The sequence below is a fragment of the Hirundo rustica genome, chromosome 19 (assembly GCF_015227805.2).
Source record: "Hirundo rustica isolate bHirRus1 chromosome 19, bHirRus1.pri.v3, whole genome shotgun sequence".
In the NCBI taxonomy this organism is placed as follows: domain Eukaryota; kingdom Metazoa; phylum Chordata; class Aves; order Passeriformes; family Hirundinidae; genus Hirundo; species Hirundo rustica.
In genome coordinates, this window is record NC_053468.1 from 10605473 (window position 1) to 10620873 (window position 15401).

A 15401-nucleotide genomic window follows, 5' to 3' on the forward strand; every position below is an offset into this window, starting at 1 on the left:
CCTGCTACAAGAAAACAAAAACTCCATGTAAATAATTGACTGTTCCCATAAACCCCCATGAATTCTTAAATCCAGAGGTTGTTCCAAAGGCATCCCAGGAAGTACTGTGGTACTTAGTATGAGCCCAGAGGTGAGGCCTGAGGTAAAAGGAGGTTGTATTTTCTCAGCTCATTCATTACAGCAGGTTTTGGTTCACTTTTTGAGGCTGCTCCTCAGAAATGAGGAGAAAGAGCCAAAGTCCTGCATGTTGAGTTTGGGGAAATATGAGCTGCTCTGGGGCAGACTTTTGATTGCTCAGTCTTCATCTTGCCTTTCATGCTTTCTCTTCTCCAGGCTTTGTTCCAGTTATCCCCAGAAGCTGCTGGTCCCTGTCTGGATCACTGACAAGGAGCTGGAGAATGTGGCTTCGTTCAGGTCATGGAAGAGGATCCCTGTGGTGGTGTACAGGTAAATGCAAACCCAAATTCCCTCTCCCAAGCCCGTGACGGCTGCCATGTCCTCATAGTCCTGCAGGGGCTTTGGGACAGGGTTGGCAGGACAGCTGTTTATCCTTTTGCCTCCTGTCTGCAAACATGGTGCTCCCAGGGCTCCTTCTCCCAGTAGTACCATCTGCAGCAGGGTGTTTTCCAGAAGAGAGAAGCGGTGTTCCAGAACTGTCCTTTGCTGCTTTGTTATATTTGAAGGTGTAGGTGACTTTCCTCCCACGGGAGATGAGGTCAAATTAAAGTTCTGTCAGAGTTTCAAAATCATCCCGCACGTTGGTCCTTGTCTGGCTGCTACTTTGAAAAGAAATCCAAGCCAAAAGGAGCCAGCTGGTTGCCATGTGCTCAGCAGGGTGTGCAGGGCTGGACAGACCTGGGAATGCCCCAGTCTGTAGCTTCTCATGAGGGGCAGCTCTGATCTCTGCTCTTTGATGACTAGGGACCCAAGGGAAGGGCTGGAGCTGTGTCAAGGCAGGCTTATGTTGGATTTTGGGAAAGGTTCCCCAGAGGGTGCTGGCACTGCCCAGGCTCCCCAGGGCACAGCCTGAGGCTGCCACAGCTCCAGGAGCTCCCAGGGATGCCCAGGGTGGGATTGTTGGGGTGTCTGTGCAGGGACAGGGGCTGGACTGGATGATCCTTGTAGGTCCCTTCCGGTTTAGGATAATCTATAATTCCATTAAATATTCCCTGACCAGCCTTCCAGAAATAATCTAGAGGGGGATGCAGGAGACAGGCAGCCAATGGAGCGGGGCTGCGCAGGGTAGGGGCTGGTTCCTCATTAAATGTGTCTCCCAGGAGACTGATGTGTTTGAAACTAACGGGAGGCTGATGGAAAGGGGCACCCTGGCAGTTGCGTTGTTGTAAAATCTACGTTACGGTTTGTAGCTGTAGACTCTGTGTTAGCGGTTACCAAGTCCAAATACAAAAAACCATAAAATATCAGAGCTGTGTGGGAAAATACAAAAGTCGGGAAGCAAAACCAGTGAATTTACAGGTACCTTAACTCTGCATCTTCACACTTCATAGCTTGCTGTTGGATGTAGAAAAACACTGTGTGTTCCTTCTAGAACTCAGTTCTGCAGCAGAGTGGGAATGAGCACAGCTTATCGGATGGAGCCTTTCCCTCCCTGTAGCCAACTCAGCTAAGAAGTTAATTGTATTTGTGATTCTTTTTGCTAAAAATGGCCTGGTGCTGGAGCCTGTCCCACTGTGCCTCCCCACCCGAGGGCAAAGCCATGTCTTTTTCTTACTCCAGCAATTATTTTGTTCCTTGCTTTATATCTCTATAATGGTACCCAGTAATTTACGAGTTGAGTGCAACCCTTTGCAGCCTGGGATCAGATTAGAAGATGCTGACAAGTGATATTACAAGATGGGGAAAGTGCTTGCCCATGTGTCTCTGATTTTCATGTACATCTTCCAGTCTTTGCCCTCCAGATTGAAGTCTTTGGAGCAGGAGGGTCCTTGAGGGTTATGGCTGCTTCTGCTGTGTCTTGTGCTGTGTGGAAATGAAAAGTCTGACACTCAGATCCTCCTCCTCACTCGGAGTTCAGGAGAGAATGGATGGGTGCCTGCATCCTAAGGGACTCTGATAGACCTCAGAGCTTTTGGATAAAGTGGATCTCACTGGGTCACAGTCAGAGCTGTAAAACATGACACCAAAGGTACCCCATTATCAGATTTCTTTAAAAAAGTATAACTTAGCTATTCAGCAAAGCATAAATTCAGGTCTTCATCTCAGTCCTCAGCGGAGATGCGCAGGAGAGATGCAGAAGCCTCCAGGCACAATCTACTTCTGAAAGAAGGCAAAGGATGCAATCAATTATTTAGCTGAGTAGAGCGGCAGACAGGCACAGCGTGGCAGTTCTGGCTCTGTCTGCTCAGCCACCTTGAGGAGACCTTGGGCCTGTGGCAGGAGGAATGCTCCTCCTGCTCCCCCTGCCAGGGGACAGCAAGCACTGCTCCCCCCACAGCTGAGCCTTCTTCTCAGGCTCTCACATCCTGCCACAGTGAGACGGGAGTTTATCTCAAAGATCTGGGGAATGGAAGCACTTATACACACACACGTCTCAGTTGGGAACCTTCAGGCTCGACTCAGTAAACCCTCTCCAACCTCTTTCTTGTGGTTTAAGCCAAGCTCCTTGACTTGTCCAGGAAATAATAGAGAGGGGACTTAGGAGATCACTGAATCATGGCAAGGTTTGGGTTAGAAGGGGCCTTGAGAATCGTCTGCTTCCAACCACCCTGCTACTTTCCACTAAACCAGGTATTAATCCATTGTGGAGGATTGTTGGGGGTTAAATGGCTTGTGCTGACAGTATCAGATGTGCTCTAGCCTTGTAATCATAAAGAATCTGTGAGGAAAAACTCAGCTGATAAACTACGGAGGCACTTCATATTGCAGCTTTGGATCATGAAAGGGTCTTGAGTCATTAATACTAAACCGAGGATCCTTAAAGAATAATTTGCTCCACATAAGTTAAAACACTCTGGCACTTTCTGCCATTCCAGTTTCAAGAAAGGAACCTTCTCCTTTGAGGAAAACCTCCTGAAAACTCCCAGGTAATAAAAGGCCTTAAATGGTTCCTGTGTTCATTCTGGGGAGATGTGCAGGGAAGGCAGAGTCAGGCTCCGGTGCTCCCCTGCCCTGGGAAGCTCCTTGCAAGCTCAGCTGTGGTTTTGGTTCCTCTGCTGGCACCTGCTGTACTTTCTGTTCCTTCTGGCTTCACACTTACTGGTGCTGCCACGTTTCCTTGTTTACTAGCAGGTCACCGTGTCTCTTGAAGGTCCCAGCAGTTGTTCAGTGCTCAGAAGTTTGTGTTACCAAGAGTTTTGTGAGTTCAGCGCGACCCTGGTGACACTGACCGATTTGCCCGGGACAGCTGCTGGTGCCCCGTGCCCTGTTCTGCCCTGCAAGCTGCCTGCTGCAAGCAGTCCCTGGCACAGCTCCTGCCTTTCCCAAAAACCTGCTCAGGCGCTGTCTGGGAAAGTGCTGCTTGGCACAGGCCAGGAGCTGTGGGTGGCTCACAAACAGGCTTGGGTGATCACAGGCTGGTGCTTAAGTCCACACTTCAGCTCTGTTTCATTTACTACTATAAACAAACCTTTTGCTGCTCTCTGTTATCCACCCTTGAGTGATCCTAAAGGCAGGAATAGATCTCCTGAGAGTGACTGCTTTGCATGTTACCTTGCAAAACAGAGCAGCACTTAAAGGGTCCCCGCAGTGGTTTGACTTGGTCAAACATGAACATTATTTCTTGGGAAGGCTTCAGTTTAAAATCTTTATTATCTGTGAGATGTCATTAAGAAAGCTACATAAACTGACAGGGGGCAGGTTTAGACGGGATATTAGGAAGGAATTGTTCCCTAGGAGGGTGGGGAGGCCCTGGCACCGGCTGCCAGGCTGTGCTGTGGCTGTCCTTGGGTCCCTGGAAATGTCCAAGGCCAGGTTGGACAGGGCTTGGAGCAGCCTGCGATAGTGGAAGGCCTCCATGCCCATAGAGGGGGTGGAATGGGATGGGCTTTAATGCCCCTCCAAACACAAACCATTCTTTCACTCTGTGAGTCTCCAGATAAATATTGCAGGAGGGGTGGTGGAATGGTTGAGCATGATTGGTGTGTGGGTTTGGTTCAGGGCTGTTCAGTTCATCTTCTCATCTCCAAGAAGGACCAGGCAGCAGGAGCAGCACCTTGGGGAAACATAAATAGGATAGGGACGCAGGTGATCTTTCCTGGTGCATCTTTGGAGCATCTGCTATCTTAGATTGCCTACACCCATTTGGGAGAATGGGTGACTGTCTCATTGTCCCTTGGTGAACCTGCCACCAAGTGTTGGAGCCACGTTAGTAGTTCAGCAGGGCTGGGAATCCACTCTTGGTTTTCTTTGTTGTCCAAGAAATACTTGTGTTTCTGAAGCATGGCATGACCATTCCAGTCCTTGTTTGTATCTGTGCCACCCATCTCTGGAGCTTCATTTGTCTACAACATGATCCTTTTTGAGAGGAGTTTGTGTCATTTTAGGATGGTTAAGATGTGAAGCCATAATATTTTATGTCTTACTGTCTTCCCAATAACTGTTAGCACATCCTTAACCTTCATGCTTCTTTTGAGCATTGAGCTGAGGCTTTTGAGAGCTCCTCAGTGACTTCAAGGCCTTTGGGATTTGGCTGCTGATCTGCACCAAACTGCTCCATGTCACAGCTGGTGTTATGCTTTGATCATCTGTAAATACTCTTCACTTATTAATACTAAATTTCATACTCGCTGAGTCATTCTTTATCACCAGCAGCTTTGTCACCTCGCAGTCCCTTCCCTTTCCAGGCCAGTTGGGAATGACTTGACTGGTGTGTTGATGTGAGAAATGCACTGATTCCTACTTCAAGCCTCCTGCCAGCTGTCAGTAAGCACAGCCAGAGTAGGATTCACATTTAGGGGCTGTTGATAAACACAAGCTCAGGCCTCCACCCAGAAACTCCCTGGTCTGATGCCAAGGGAGATCATCTTCCCAACTTAGAGGTGATAAATGAAATGGTTTAACAATGGGTCCGTAATTTAAGGGAGGAAAATAAGAAGAGACCAGAACAGCCTTAAAATCACGTGGAAGGTGTCCCTGCCCATGGCCAGAGGGATCAAAACGAGTGGATCTTCCACGTTCCTTCCAACCCAAACCGTTCCACGAGTCTGTGACATAACTATTACTTTCCCAAAATACAACCATAATGATTTAAAGTTCTTCTCTCTGATTTAATATATAAATACAGTCCTATCTATATACAATAATATCTCTTTTATATATTTATAGGTTGCAGGATATATTAATACATATAAATAGAAGTCCAAGATTAGACTTTGGGATCTTGGAGGTCTTTTCCAACCTAAATGATTCTATATTATTGTAAATAAAAGTACAATGCTGGTTTAGCCTCTCTGTCAGTGCTGCGGTGGTGAGAAATGGTTATTTGAGATGCCCTACCCTCTTTCACTGCTTGAAGAGAGAGTCAGTGCTGTAGATAGAGCAGCTGCAGCCAGGAGTGGCTCAGGAGTGGCTGCGCACAGAGAGCGTGTCCCGCGTTATCCCAGGCTCTCGGGGGCTCAGCCAGGCTCTGTGTCCCTGCAGACACGTGCGCAACGGGGCGGTGATTGTGCGCTGTAGCCAGCCCGAGATCAGCTGGTGGGGCTGGCGGAACGCTGACGACGAGTACCTGGTGACATCCATTGCCAAAGCCTGTGCCTTGAACCCCGGAGTGAGGACATCGGGCGCCGCGCCGCACGCTGGGAGCAGCGACGGCAGCGAGCCCTGCGACGCCGACTTTGGTGAGCCGGCTCCCACCAGCCCTCCTGAACGGGGGGACACCACAGAGGGGCTTCCAGGGCTGTCCCAGGGCAGGGCTTTACCCTAGTGTCCGGGGGGGGAACCTGGGCCCCATCGTGTCGTGACTAGGGTGTGTGGGTGGGCTCTCTGGGCGTACTCACGGTGGCACTGGGGTGGAGGGAGAGAGGGAGGTGCCAGCAGCTCAGTCCCTGTGTGTCCCTGCAGACTCGTCCTTGACGGCGTGTTCGGGCGTGGAGAATGCGGGAACGCCTCAAAAGCTGCTGATCCTCGATGCCAGGTCCTACACGGCAGCCGTGGCCAACAGGGCCAAGGGAGGTGGCTGCGAATGCGAAGGTACTGAGGGCCAAGATCATCCCAGAGCATCTTCCTCTTGGGCCTGGCAGTGGCTCTTAGGGCACAGCTGGGGATCGGGGCAGCATTTTGGTGCTTGGTCTCTGGGAGCATGTTCCCACACAGGGATCTCGATGGGCTGGATCAACAGGCCAAGGCCAGCTGGATGAGGTTCAATAAGGCCAAGTTCTGGGTCCTGCATTTGGGTCACAACAGCCCCACTGGAATGCTCCAGGCTGGGGTAGAGTGGCTGGAAAGCTGCCTAGTGGAAAAGGACCTGGGAGTGCTGGTTGGCAGCAGCTGAACATGGGCCTAGTTGTGCCCAGGTGAGGTCAATGACTCCTGAGCTGTACCAGCAGTAGCGTGGTCACAGGGCAGTGACCATGCCCCTTATCTAGCCATTGCTGAGGCACCTCCATTCCTGGGGTCAGTTTTGTGCCCTTTAGGACAAGAAAGACTATGAGGAGGGAATGGAGCTAGGGAAGGGCCTGGAGCACCAGGAGTGGCTAGAGGAGCTCAGCCTGGAGAAAAGGAGGCTCAGGGGGGTCCTTCTGGCTCTGTACAACTCCCTGACAGGAGGGGGCAGCCAGGTGAGGTTCGGGCTCTGCTCCCAGGGAACAAGACACAAGATGAGTGGAAATGGCCTCAAGCTGTGCCAGGGGAGGTTTAGGTTGGATATAGGGGAAAATTTCTTCATTAAAGGGTTGTCAGGCCTTGACACAGCTGCCCAGGATGGTGTTGGGAGTCCTCATCTCTGGAGGGGTTTAACAGCCCTGTAGATGTGGCCTTGGCAGTGCTGGGAAATGGTTGGACTCAATGACCTTGGAGGATTTTCCCAGCCATAGTGACTCCATGAACACCAGGAGTGGCGTGTGAGGGGTGGATGCACTGGGATGTGGAGGCAGAAGCAGCAGAGTTGGATTTGATGACCCTTGTGGGTCCCTTCCAGTTCAAAATGTTCTGTAGCTGCTGTAGCTTTCTCTAAATGTTCCTCTCTCTCATATCAGAGTATTACCCCAACTGTGAAGTCATGTTCATGGGCATGGCCAACATCCACTCCATCCGCAACAGCTTCCAATATCTGCGTGCTGTCTGCAGTCAAGTGCCAGACCCCAGCAAGTGAGTGACTTTTCTCTAGCTGAGTTTGATGCCATATCCATCAGTAGCGGGGGGGGGCGGTTTCACTCCTTTTTCCTTTTTTTGTTCCAGGCTTCCACTTGAGAAGATAAAGGGATGGGAAAGTGCTTAGCTTGAATGCTGCTAATTTTGATCCATTAATCCAGAAGGGGTTGTGGCACTCAGTGTCACTTGGTTGTGTGTGTCCTCTGGGGGTTTCTAAAACGTGGCTGTATTTGAGAAAAATTAAATTTGGGGTTGGATTCCTTGCCCTTCTTTCCAGTCTGCCTGGCTCTTCTGGGACATGTTTTAGGAAAGACTGATTTTCACTGAGGACTCCAAGAAAATGGAAGTTAAAATGTGGGGTTTTTTTTCCTTCAGGGGAGACCTAAGCAACCATTTTCTTGCCTTTTTCCCCTTTGCAGCTGGCTTTCAGCCCTGGAGAGCACCAAGTGGCTGCAGCACCTGTCTGTCATGCTGAAGGCAGCGGTGCTGGTCTCCAGTGCCGTGGACAGAGAAGGGCGTCCGGTGCTGGTTCACTGCTCCGACGGCTGGGACAGGACTCCACAGATTGTGGCACTGGCAAAGATTCTCCTGGACCCTTACTACAGGACCATGGAGGTAGGATTGTGCTCTGCTGCCGTTCATGTCTGTTCAAAGGCAGCTTTTGTCTTGGAATCCCTGTGGAAAGGCGCAGGATTGCATTTGGGAATAAGCTTACTGGTGTTTCTGAGCTGCTGTGGTGGGTGTTGAGTTTTCCCTGTTCTCTTCCTGCCTGTTTTGGGTGAACTGTTCCTCACTCCTCTGCCCAGCCTGGGGAAGTGCTGTGGGAAATACCACCTTGTGCTCAAAGTTCAGCTGCTTCCCTACTCTAAATTCTCTGAGCTAGTTACTGCATAGGTATAACAACTGTTCATTTGTGTCTGGAAACCTCCAACCCTGGTGAGCTTTGCTGCCAAACCAGGCACTGCAGCAACTTCCTTCCCAGCCTTACCTGGTGGATGGGGCTTGCTTTGTGCTGCCACGTGTCCTCTGCAAAGTCTCTGCTATTGTTTTTTCTTTTATTCACAGGGCTTCCAGGTGCTCGTTGAATCGGACTGGCTGGATTTTGGTCACAAGTTTGGGGATCGCTGTGGACACCAGGAAAAGGTGGAAGATCAGAATGAGCAGTGTCCAGTTTTTCTCCAGTGGCTGGACGCTGTTCATCAGCTTCTGAAGCAATTTCCCTGCCTCTTTGAATTTAATGAAGCTTTTCTGGTAAGAAATACCTATGCATACATGTGAGCATAGACAGAGGGAAGGTTGTGATGTTTTACAGTACTGGAGTTGAAAGAGAAGCGGTCTGCAGAACGTGGGAGATTCTGATGTGATGTGATCACAGAATCCCAGAATGGTTTGGGTTGGAAGGGAATTTAAAGCCCAGCTCGTTCCATCCATTCCCTGCCATGGGCAGGGACACCTTTCACTACCCCAGATTGTTCTGTCCAACCTGGCCTTGGTCACTTTCAGGGATGGGACAGCCACAGCTTCTCTGGGCAGCCTGGTCCAGTGCCAGACCACTCTCACAGGGAACAGTTTGTCCCTAACATTTCATCTAAATCTGGTTTCTTTTAGTTTAAAACTGTTCTCCCATGAAGGGGTGGTGGAGGGTTTATGTACTCTGGTTTTTCTGAATCCCTTCTCCAGTCCTTTTCCAGCCCAGGGAATTCAGATGCCAGCAACAGCACTGGTTTGATTTGCATATCTCAGAGCTATACGGTCCTGAAACATTTGAAAAAAAATTAAATAGGGAAAAAAAAATAATCTCTGTCTTACCAAAAATTGCAGGAGAGGCCTCTAGAGAGTAATTTGGTTCTAGAGGGATGGGTTTGGTATCAGTTGAGTGTTGCTTTCCCTTCAATTTAAGTGATCCCTGTCCTGCCAGTGTGGAAGCAAGGACGGCAGTGAGGTCACCCAGGGTAGGCAGTGCATGAGCCATCCCAGAAGAGGGGAAGCTGTGTCCCCCATAGACAAGAGCCCCGTTTTCCCCATGGCTCTCCCTCTGTGCCACAGGTGAAGCTGGTGCAGCACACGTATTCCTGCCTCTATGGGACCTTCCTGGGGAACAGCCCCTGCGAGCGCGAGATGCACAACATCTACAAGCGGACGTGCTCTGTGTGGTCCCTGCTGCGAGCTGGCAACAAGAACTTCCACAACTTGCTCTATATGCCCGGATCCGAGCAGGTCAGTAGAGCTCCTGGCCCGGCTTTCCAGGCTTTTCCCCTGGCAGGCACGGGGTGGGGGCTGGAGGGCTTTCCATGGCGTTGGGCTCTGACACGGGTGGTGTCGCAGGTGCTGCATCCTGTGTGCCACGTGCGCGCCCTGCACCTCTGGACAGCCGTGTACCTCCCGGCCTCCTCACCACATCCTCTGGGACAGGAGGACATGGACATCTACATGCCCCCTGGATCTCAGAGCCAGGACTTCAGTGGCAGGTGCTTGGACAGGTAAGAGCTTAGAGCTTCAGATCTTCCTGCCATCTTGTAGTTTCTTGTAGTTTCCCTGTTGTTGTTCTCATCTTCCTTATTTCCTGTTGATGTTCCTCATCTTGTTCCCTGGGAACAAGAGCTCTATAGCAGTGCCCCAGCCACTCTGGGAAGTTGAGGTCCCTGCTGCACCTCAAAGGCAGGAGGCCACACTGTGGTGTTGTGCATTTCAGCTCCTGCAGCTGCACTGCCCCTCTCCATCCACCCCTGGAGATGTAATTGGGAATATTTTCCTGCTGTCTTCTGTCTTGATGGAAACCAGGGAAGTTTCAGGGGGTTTATTGTGAGATTTACTTTGCTTTTGGGTTCTAGATTGCCAAAGACAAGATCAATGGATGACCTGCTCTCAGCCTGTGACTCCAGCAGCCCTCTGACCCGCACATCCAGTGACCCCAACCTGAACAACCACTGTCAGGAGGTGCGGGTGGGCTTGGAAGCACGGCATGCCTGTACTGAGGGGGCTGAAGGTGCTGGAGTGGCCACAGGAGAGGCACGGCCCAGGGAGGAGAAGGAGGACAACCCTCCTCTGCAAGACAGCAGCTCTGCTGAGCACCAAGGGCCAAGCTGGCAGCTGGGCAACCAGGCTGCTGTGCCTGCCAGCAATGTCCCTGTGGAGGTGGAACAGGGAAATGGAACACTCATGGAGGAACTGGATGGCACAGGTCCAGATCCAAATCCTTCCGGACAGGAAAATGGTGACAAGATTTCTACCAGTTCTGGAAAGCATTTGGAAATCTGTTCCCAGGAACCTTTGAAGGCTGCTGGCATGGTGTCCAACCGAGGAAACTGTCCCAAAACAATCACCACTCCCCAAGACATTCCCAGCCAGGAGTCCCTGGCACCAGGCACCCCTTCTCAGGACATCCCAGGCCCTGCCCTGGGATTCCCATGCCCAGATGCAGACAAGGGCAGAGGTGATGCTGGCCAGAGCACACCCTTTGAGGAGCCTGGCCGGCCAGGGAGGCTCCTGGTGGAGCAGTGGCGCAAGCCCATTTCCCAGAGCCAAAGCAGCGAGTTCTCCTTCCTGGGGTCCAACTGGGACAGTTTTCAAGGCATGGTGACATCGCTTCCCAATGGGGAGCCCACACCCAGACACCTTCTCTCCTCTGGCTGCTGCAGCAAGAGGCTGAGCAGCAAACCCCTGCGGGCCCCAGGCCTCTGCCTCAGTGGCCCGTGGTCTGGCAGGGAAGGTGGGAAGCCCTCGGCCTGCGCTGGCCATGCGAACACATATTTTGGGAAGCCCAGCCGTTTGTGGCTGCCCTGCCACCTGAAACAAGCCTCTGGTCCCAAGCACCTGCCGCCAAAATGTCCTTCTCCCATGCCTCCTCTCTACTTGGATGATGACGGGCTGCCCTTCCCCACGGACGTAATCCAGCACCGGCTGCGGCAGATCGAGGCCAGCTACAAGCAGGAGGTGGAGCAGCTGCGCCGGCAGGTGCGGGAGCTGCAGCTGCGCCTGGACATTCGCCACTTTTGCACCCCTCCAGCCGAGCCCCCCATGGACTACGAGGATGACTTTGTGAGTACAGGCCGCTCACACCCTATGCTGGGTCCCTGTACCCCTGCACACCTCCCTCTCCAGCCCACAGCTCTCCATCCCTTTGGGAGGGGGTGGGAAAGATTGTTCCTCTGTCAGTCGTGTCCTTGGCTGCCCAGAGATAGCTCTGCTGTTCGAGGACCAAACTCAGGATGCTTTGCCCTGTGTCTGGGGGCTTGGGAGCCACCCAGGTGCCCCTCACCAGCACAGAGTGTGCAGAGCAGAGCGTGCCTTGAGTGCGTGCCCAGCAGCAGAGGGGATTGCTGACCTGGTCTCGTTTTGCAGACGTGTCTGAAGGAATCAGACGGCAGCGACACAGAGGATTTCTGTTCTGACCACAGCGAGGACTGTTTGTCGGAAGCAAGCTGGGAGCCTGTGGATAAGAAGGAGACTGAGGTGTGTGTCCCTTCTTGGAGCTGTGATGCAGTGGGAGGGAGTGTTTTTACAGCTGACCTGGGTGGGTACAGCAGCAGAGTGGTCTGCAAGTGAGGCAGTGAACTGCCTCCCATGTCATTGACGCATCCTCTGCTGCTGCTGCTGCCTCGGGTGGAGTAGGTTCACTGAGGTGTGTCCCAAAGCCACCCCCAGCCTGCCCAGAGCTGTCACTGGGGGGTTACAGACAGGAGCTGACTGGTGTCTGCCCTAGGTCACGCGGTGGGTCCCAGATCACATGGCCTCACACTGCTTCAACTGCGACTGTGAGTTCTGGCTGGCCAAACGGAGGCACCACTGCAGGTAAAAATGTCAATGTTCTGGGCCCCTTCTCTCCTCAGCCCGGTGTCACAAAATGCCCCTTTGCAAGGTCTGTTCCCTCCAGCTCCCAGGAAAAGGTTTTAGGTCTTTCCACTACATGCCAGGCCTCATCAGTTTCCTGCAGAGATCCATTCTACATGGTTCTTACTTCTATTTTTCCAAGGCCTTTGATCCCTCTCTGGGAGAGCCGTGAGACCCTGTCAGCAGCAGCAGTTTGCTTGCACTGCTGACCACAGTATAAGAAACATGTTTACAGTCCTCAGCCAGGCTGTTGTTTTGCCCTGACCTGGACCCTTTGTGCTTGCTCAGGTTCTGCTGTGGTGGTCCAAACTCTCTTCTCACTGGTTTTCTTTCTCCTTGACAGGAACTGTGGGAATGTGTTCTGTGCTACCTGCTGCCATCTGAAGCTGCCCATCCCTGATCAGCAGTTGTATGACCCTGTCCTCGTTTGTAACTCCTGTTATGACCATATCCAAGTGTCTCGTGCCAGGGAGATCATGAGCCAACATATGAAGAAACCCATTGCCACAGCTTCCAGCTGAATGCCAGACAAGGGACCTGTCTAAGCCCAGCCTTTTCTCTCATGGGTTTGAAGGGTGACTCTGCCTCCAGGGTAACTGTGAAGGCCTGTGGTGCAACACTTGAACACCAAGCTGGAATGCACTGTCTGCAGCAGCCTCACTGCTGGGCTGGAGCAGAGGAGCTCAGATCAGAGAGTTTGCTGTGTCCCCACCCTGGAGCCGGTGGGCCCATGTGTTGTAGCCCTGATGGCCTAGGGCTGAGAGAGGATCACAACCTCTTCCTTTTGTGGGCTGGAAAGCAATGTTTCCACAGCTCTTGCCTGTGCAAAGTCCCCCCAGAGCAATAGAAAGGCATGTTTAGAACCACCTCCTCCTTCAAAGGCAGGCTGCTGTGTGAGAAGGAAGAGGACAAGCTCCCACGGGCATTGGAAGGGCCTCAGCCTGGAGCAGATCCGTAGATTCTCTTTCCATGAGTGTGATTTGCGATCAGCTTGGTGAACAAGACTCATTAGCCATCACTAATTGATTTTCTCTTGGTCTCTGAAGAGAAATTCATGCCAGCTGAAAAGGGCCAAGCAGATCGTGCCCGTTTTCAGGCTCCGCTGGGATCGGTGTCACATTGGACTTTGTCCCTGCCCCCAGCACCATGAGGAGATGGTGGACTGGCTTTTCACTTCTGCTCTTCAGCCCGTCTGCTTTGTCTGCGGTTGTGTCACAGCCTGGTGCTAACACAGGAATGGCACCCTGATCCTCTCCTGGCATGGAAACAGAACTCGTTCCTGTGTTGCTCCTCCTCCCCTTTTCTGCCCTTGGCTCTCCACTTTCTACTGCTCTTTATCCTGAAAACTTGATACCTTGAAGGTATAGGCCATAATGTGTTGTTTTACCTCCTGGAATGTGCTGTCTGGTGTATGTGAGGGTTTCAGTCCAAATGCTGCTATATATTTCTGTGCACTTAATTGTAACCCGAAGAAGGGAGAATGAAGCATCGATACCAAAATGGGGGTGGGGAAGGACACTGGCTGACATAGACACTATGATCTGTGCTTTTCACTTTAGGATGTACAGCCAAGCTGCAGTAGCAACCATGACATGTGGCATCTGTTTGGTGGTGGAAACAACCTCTCTGACTTGCCCCAGTGCTACCTGAAATGTCTCTTGAATTTGACTTCTTTTTTTGTCTCCTGTACAGCGGTCAAAGTTCAGAGTTGCCAACTCATAATTGCCTCTCTGCTTCTCCTTTAAACTGGAGAGCAGGAATCCCAACTCATCCTAAGGACAAGAAACTGGGTTTAGAAAGGAAGAAAGGTTTATAAAGTGGGCTTCAGTGGGCTTGTAATCCCTAGGTCCCTCAGGGAGCATCCATTCTGCCTCCTCTGTAAGGCATCTGTGGATACTAGTCAGGAGTTTCAAACTCAGAAGAGTTTGAAAGTGGGGCATTTCTGTGCAGAAATGTAGGTTTTCCAGTATATCCTGCACTTTGGGAGCTGAGACTGGTATGTGGCAGGGAGGACCTGTGAGGACGTCGGTCTGCTAACAATGCAAAGGACTTGCCACTGTTGTGATCTCCCAGATCTTTCGGTAATGGTGCGTCATCTCCGTCAGAAGGAATTAAATAAGGACCCTTTCCTGCACTTTGACTTGTCAGCCTCTGGTTTTGTAAATCCTGATGTGTGAGTGAAGCTCATCCTCTGAAGACCCTGTCTTACTTAGACTCTGCTTCTTTTCCATACTGGGAACAACCAGCATGGCTCTAGGAAGAGAAGGCACCTTGCTTCAGATTCTCCCCTGCCTTGTACCTTGCAGTCATTGTCAGACATGGAAGAGTGACCATTGGCCTGTCAGAAGAAGCTGGATTTGCTCCTGTTTAGCACGTGTTGGAATGACTGCAAGTGATGAGAAACCAGGTACTGCTGGCCCTCCCATTCAGGCCATTAGTCCAAACTGCTTTTAGCTCTTGGAGTTTCAGTGTCACAATGTACTGGCCAAAAACTCTCCAATCAGTTTGATGGCATTGTGACAAACAAAATGTGCTGTACAACTCAATACAGTCAAAATAAAATCTCTATATTAGTGCTGCTGGGTTTGGCCCCTTCTTTCCTCTGTGAGGAGTTCTGCTTGCCCAGGGGGTTTCAGGCTGCTGTCACTCACCACTTTTGCCCTTGATTAAGGTGTGCTAGGGATTTAATATCTCATCTCACAATCAGAATCACAGCTAGGGCACAGAACATCTCTGACCTCTTCCGAACAAACCTGCAACATGTCCTTCCCAGGATAACCAGGGCCTTCCAGCCTCTCCTGTTAGGACTCCAGGAGAAGTTGTTTTCTTTCTGAGGAAGCATTGTTAGGCAGGATTCTCTGCTATGGGGAAAGGCTGAGAGAGTTGGGATTGTTCACCTGGATCAGGCTCCAGGGAGACCTTAGAGCCCCTCCCAGTGTCTGAAGGATCTGCAGGAGAGCTGGAGAGGGACTTTGGACAAGGAATGGAGGGAGAGGACACAGGGAATGGCTTCCACTGCCAGAGGGCAGGGATGGATGGGATATTGGGAAGGAATTATTCCCTGTGAGGGTGGGTAGGCCCTGGGAGAGGGTGCCCAGAGGAGCTGTGGCTGCCCCTGGATCCCTGGAAGCGTCCAAGGCCAAGCTGGACAGAGCTGGGAGCAGCCTGGGATAGTGGAAGGTGTCCATGCTCATGGCAGGGGGTGGCACTGCATGGGCTTCAAGGTCCTTCCAACCAAACCATTCCTTGAGTCTATGATCCCCTCACTCCTCACTGACATTTTCCTAGCACCTGTTCCAGGTAGG

General features: G+C 51.6%; 1 protein-coding gene across 4 annotated transcripts in view; it reads left to right on the forward strand.

Moving 5' to 3' along the window:
• Positions 1–14685, forward strand: part of MTMR4 (myotubularin related protein 4) — a 61700-nt gene extending 47015 nt beyond the window's left edge. For all 4 annotated transcript variants that reach the window (XM_040082235.2, XM_040082237.2, XM_040082236.2 and 1 more), the window contains 12 exons: positions 334–447; positions 5599–5795; positions 6019–6147; positions 7152–7263; positions 7686–7881; positions 8332–8517; positions 9313–9483; positions 9592–9746; positions 10098–11304; positions 11608–11718; positions 11969–12057; positions 12440–14685. In XM_040082235.2, coding sequence (XP_039938169.1) covers positions 334–447; positions 5599–5795; positions 6019–6147; positions 7152–7263; positions 7686–7881; positions 8332–8517; positions 9313–9483; positions 9592–9746; positions 10098–11304; positions 11608–11718; positions 11969–12057; positions 12440–12617 — 2845 coding nt within the window. In that variant the 3' untranslated portion in view covers positions 12618–14685. The remainder of the gene's footprint in view (positions 1–333; positions 448–5598; positions 5796–6018; positions 6148–7151; positions 7264–7685; positions 7882–8331; positions 8518–9312; positions 9484–9591; positions 9747–10097; positions 11305–11607; positions 11719–11968; positions 12058–12439) is intronic.
• The last annotated feature ends 716 nt before the right edge of the window (positions 14686–15401 follow it).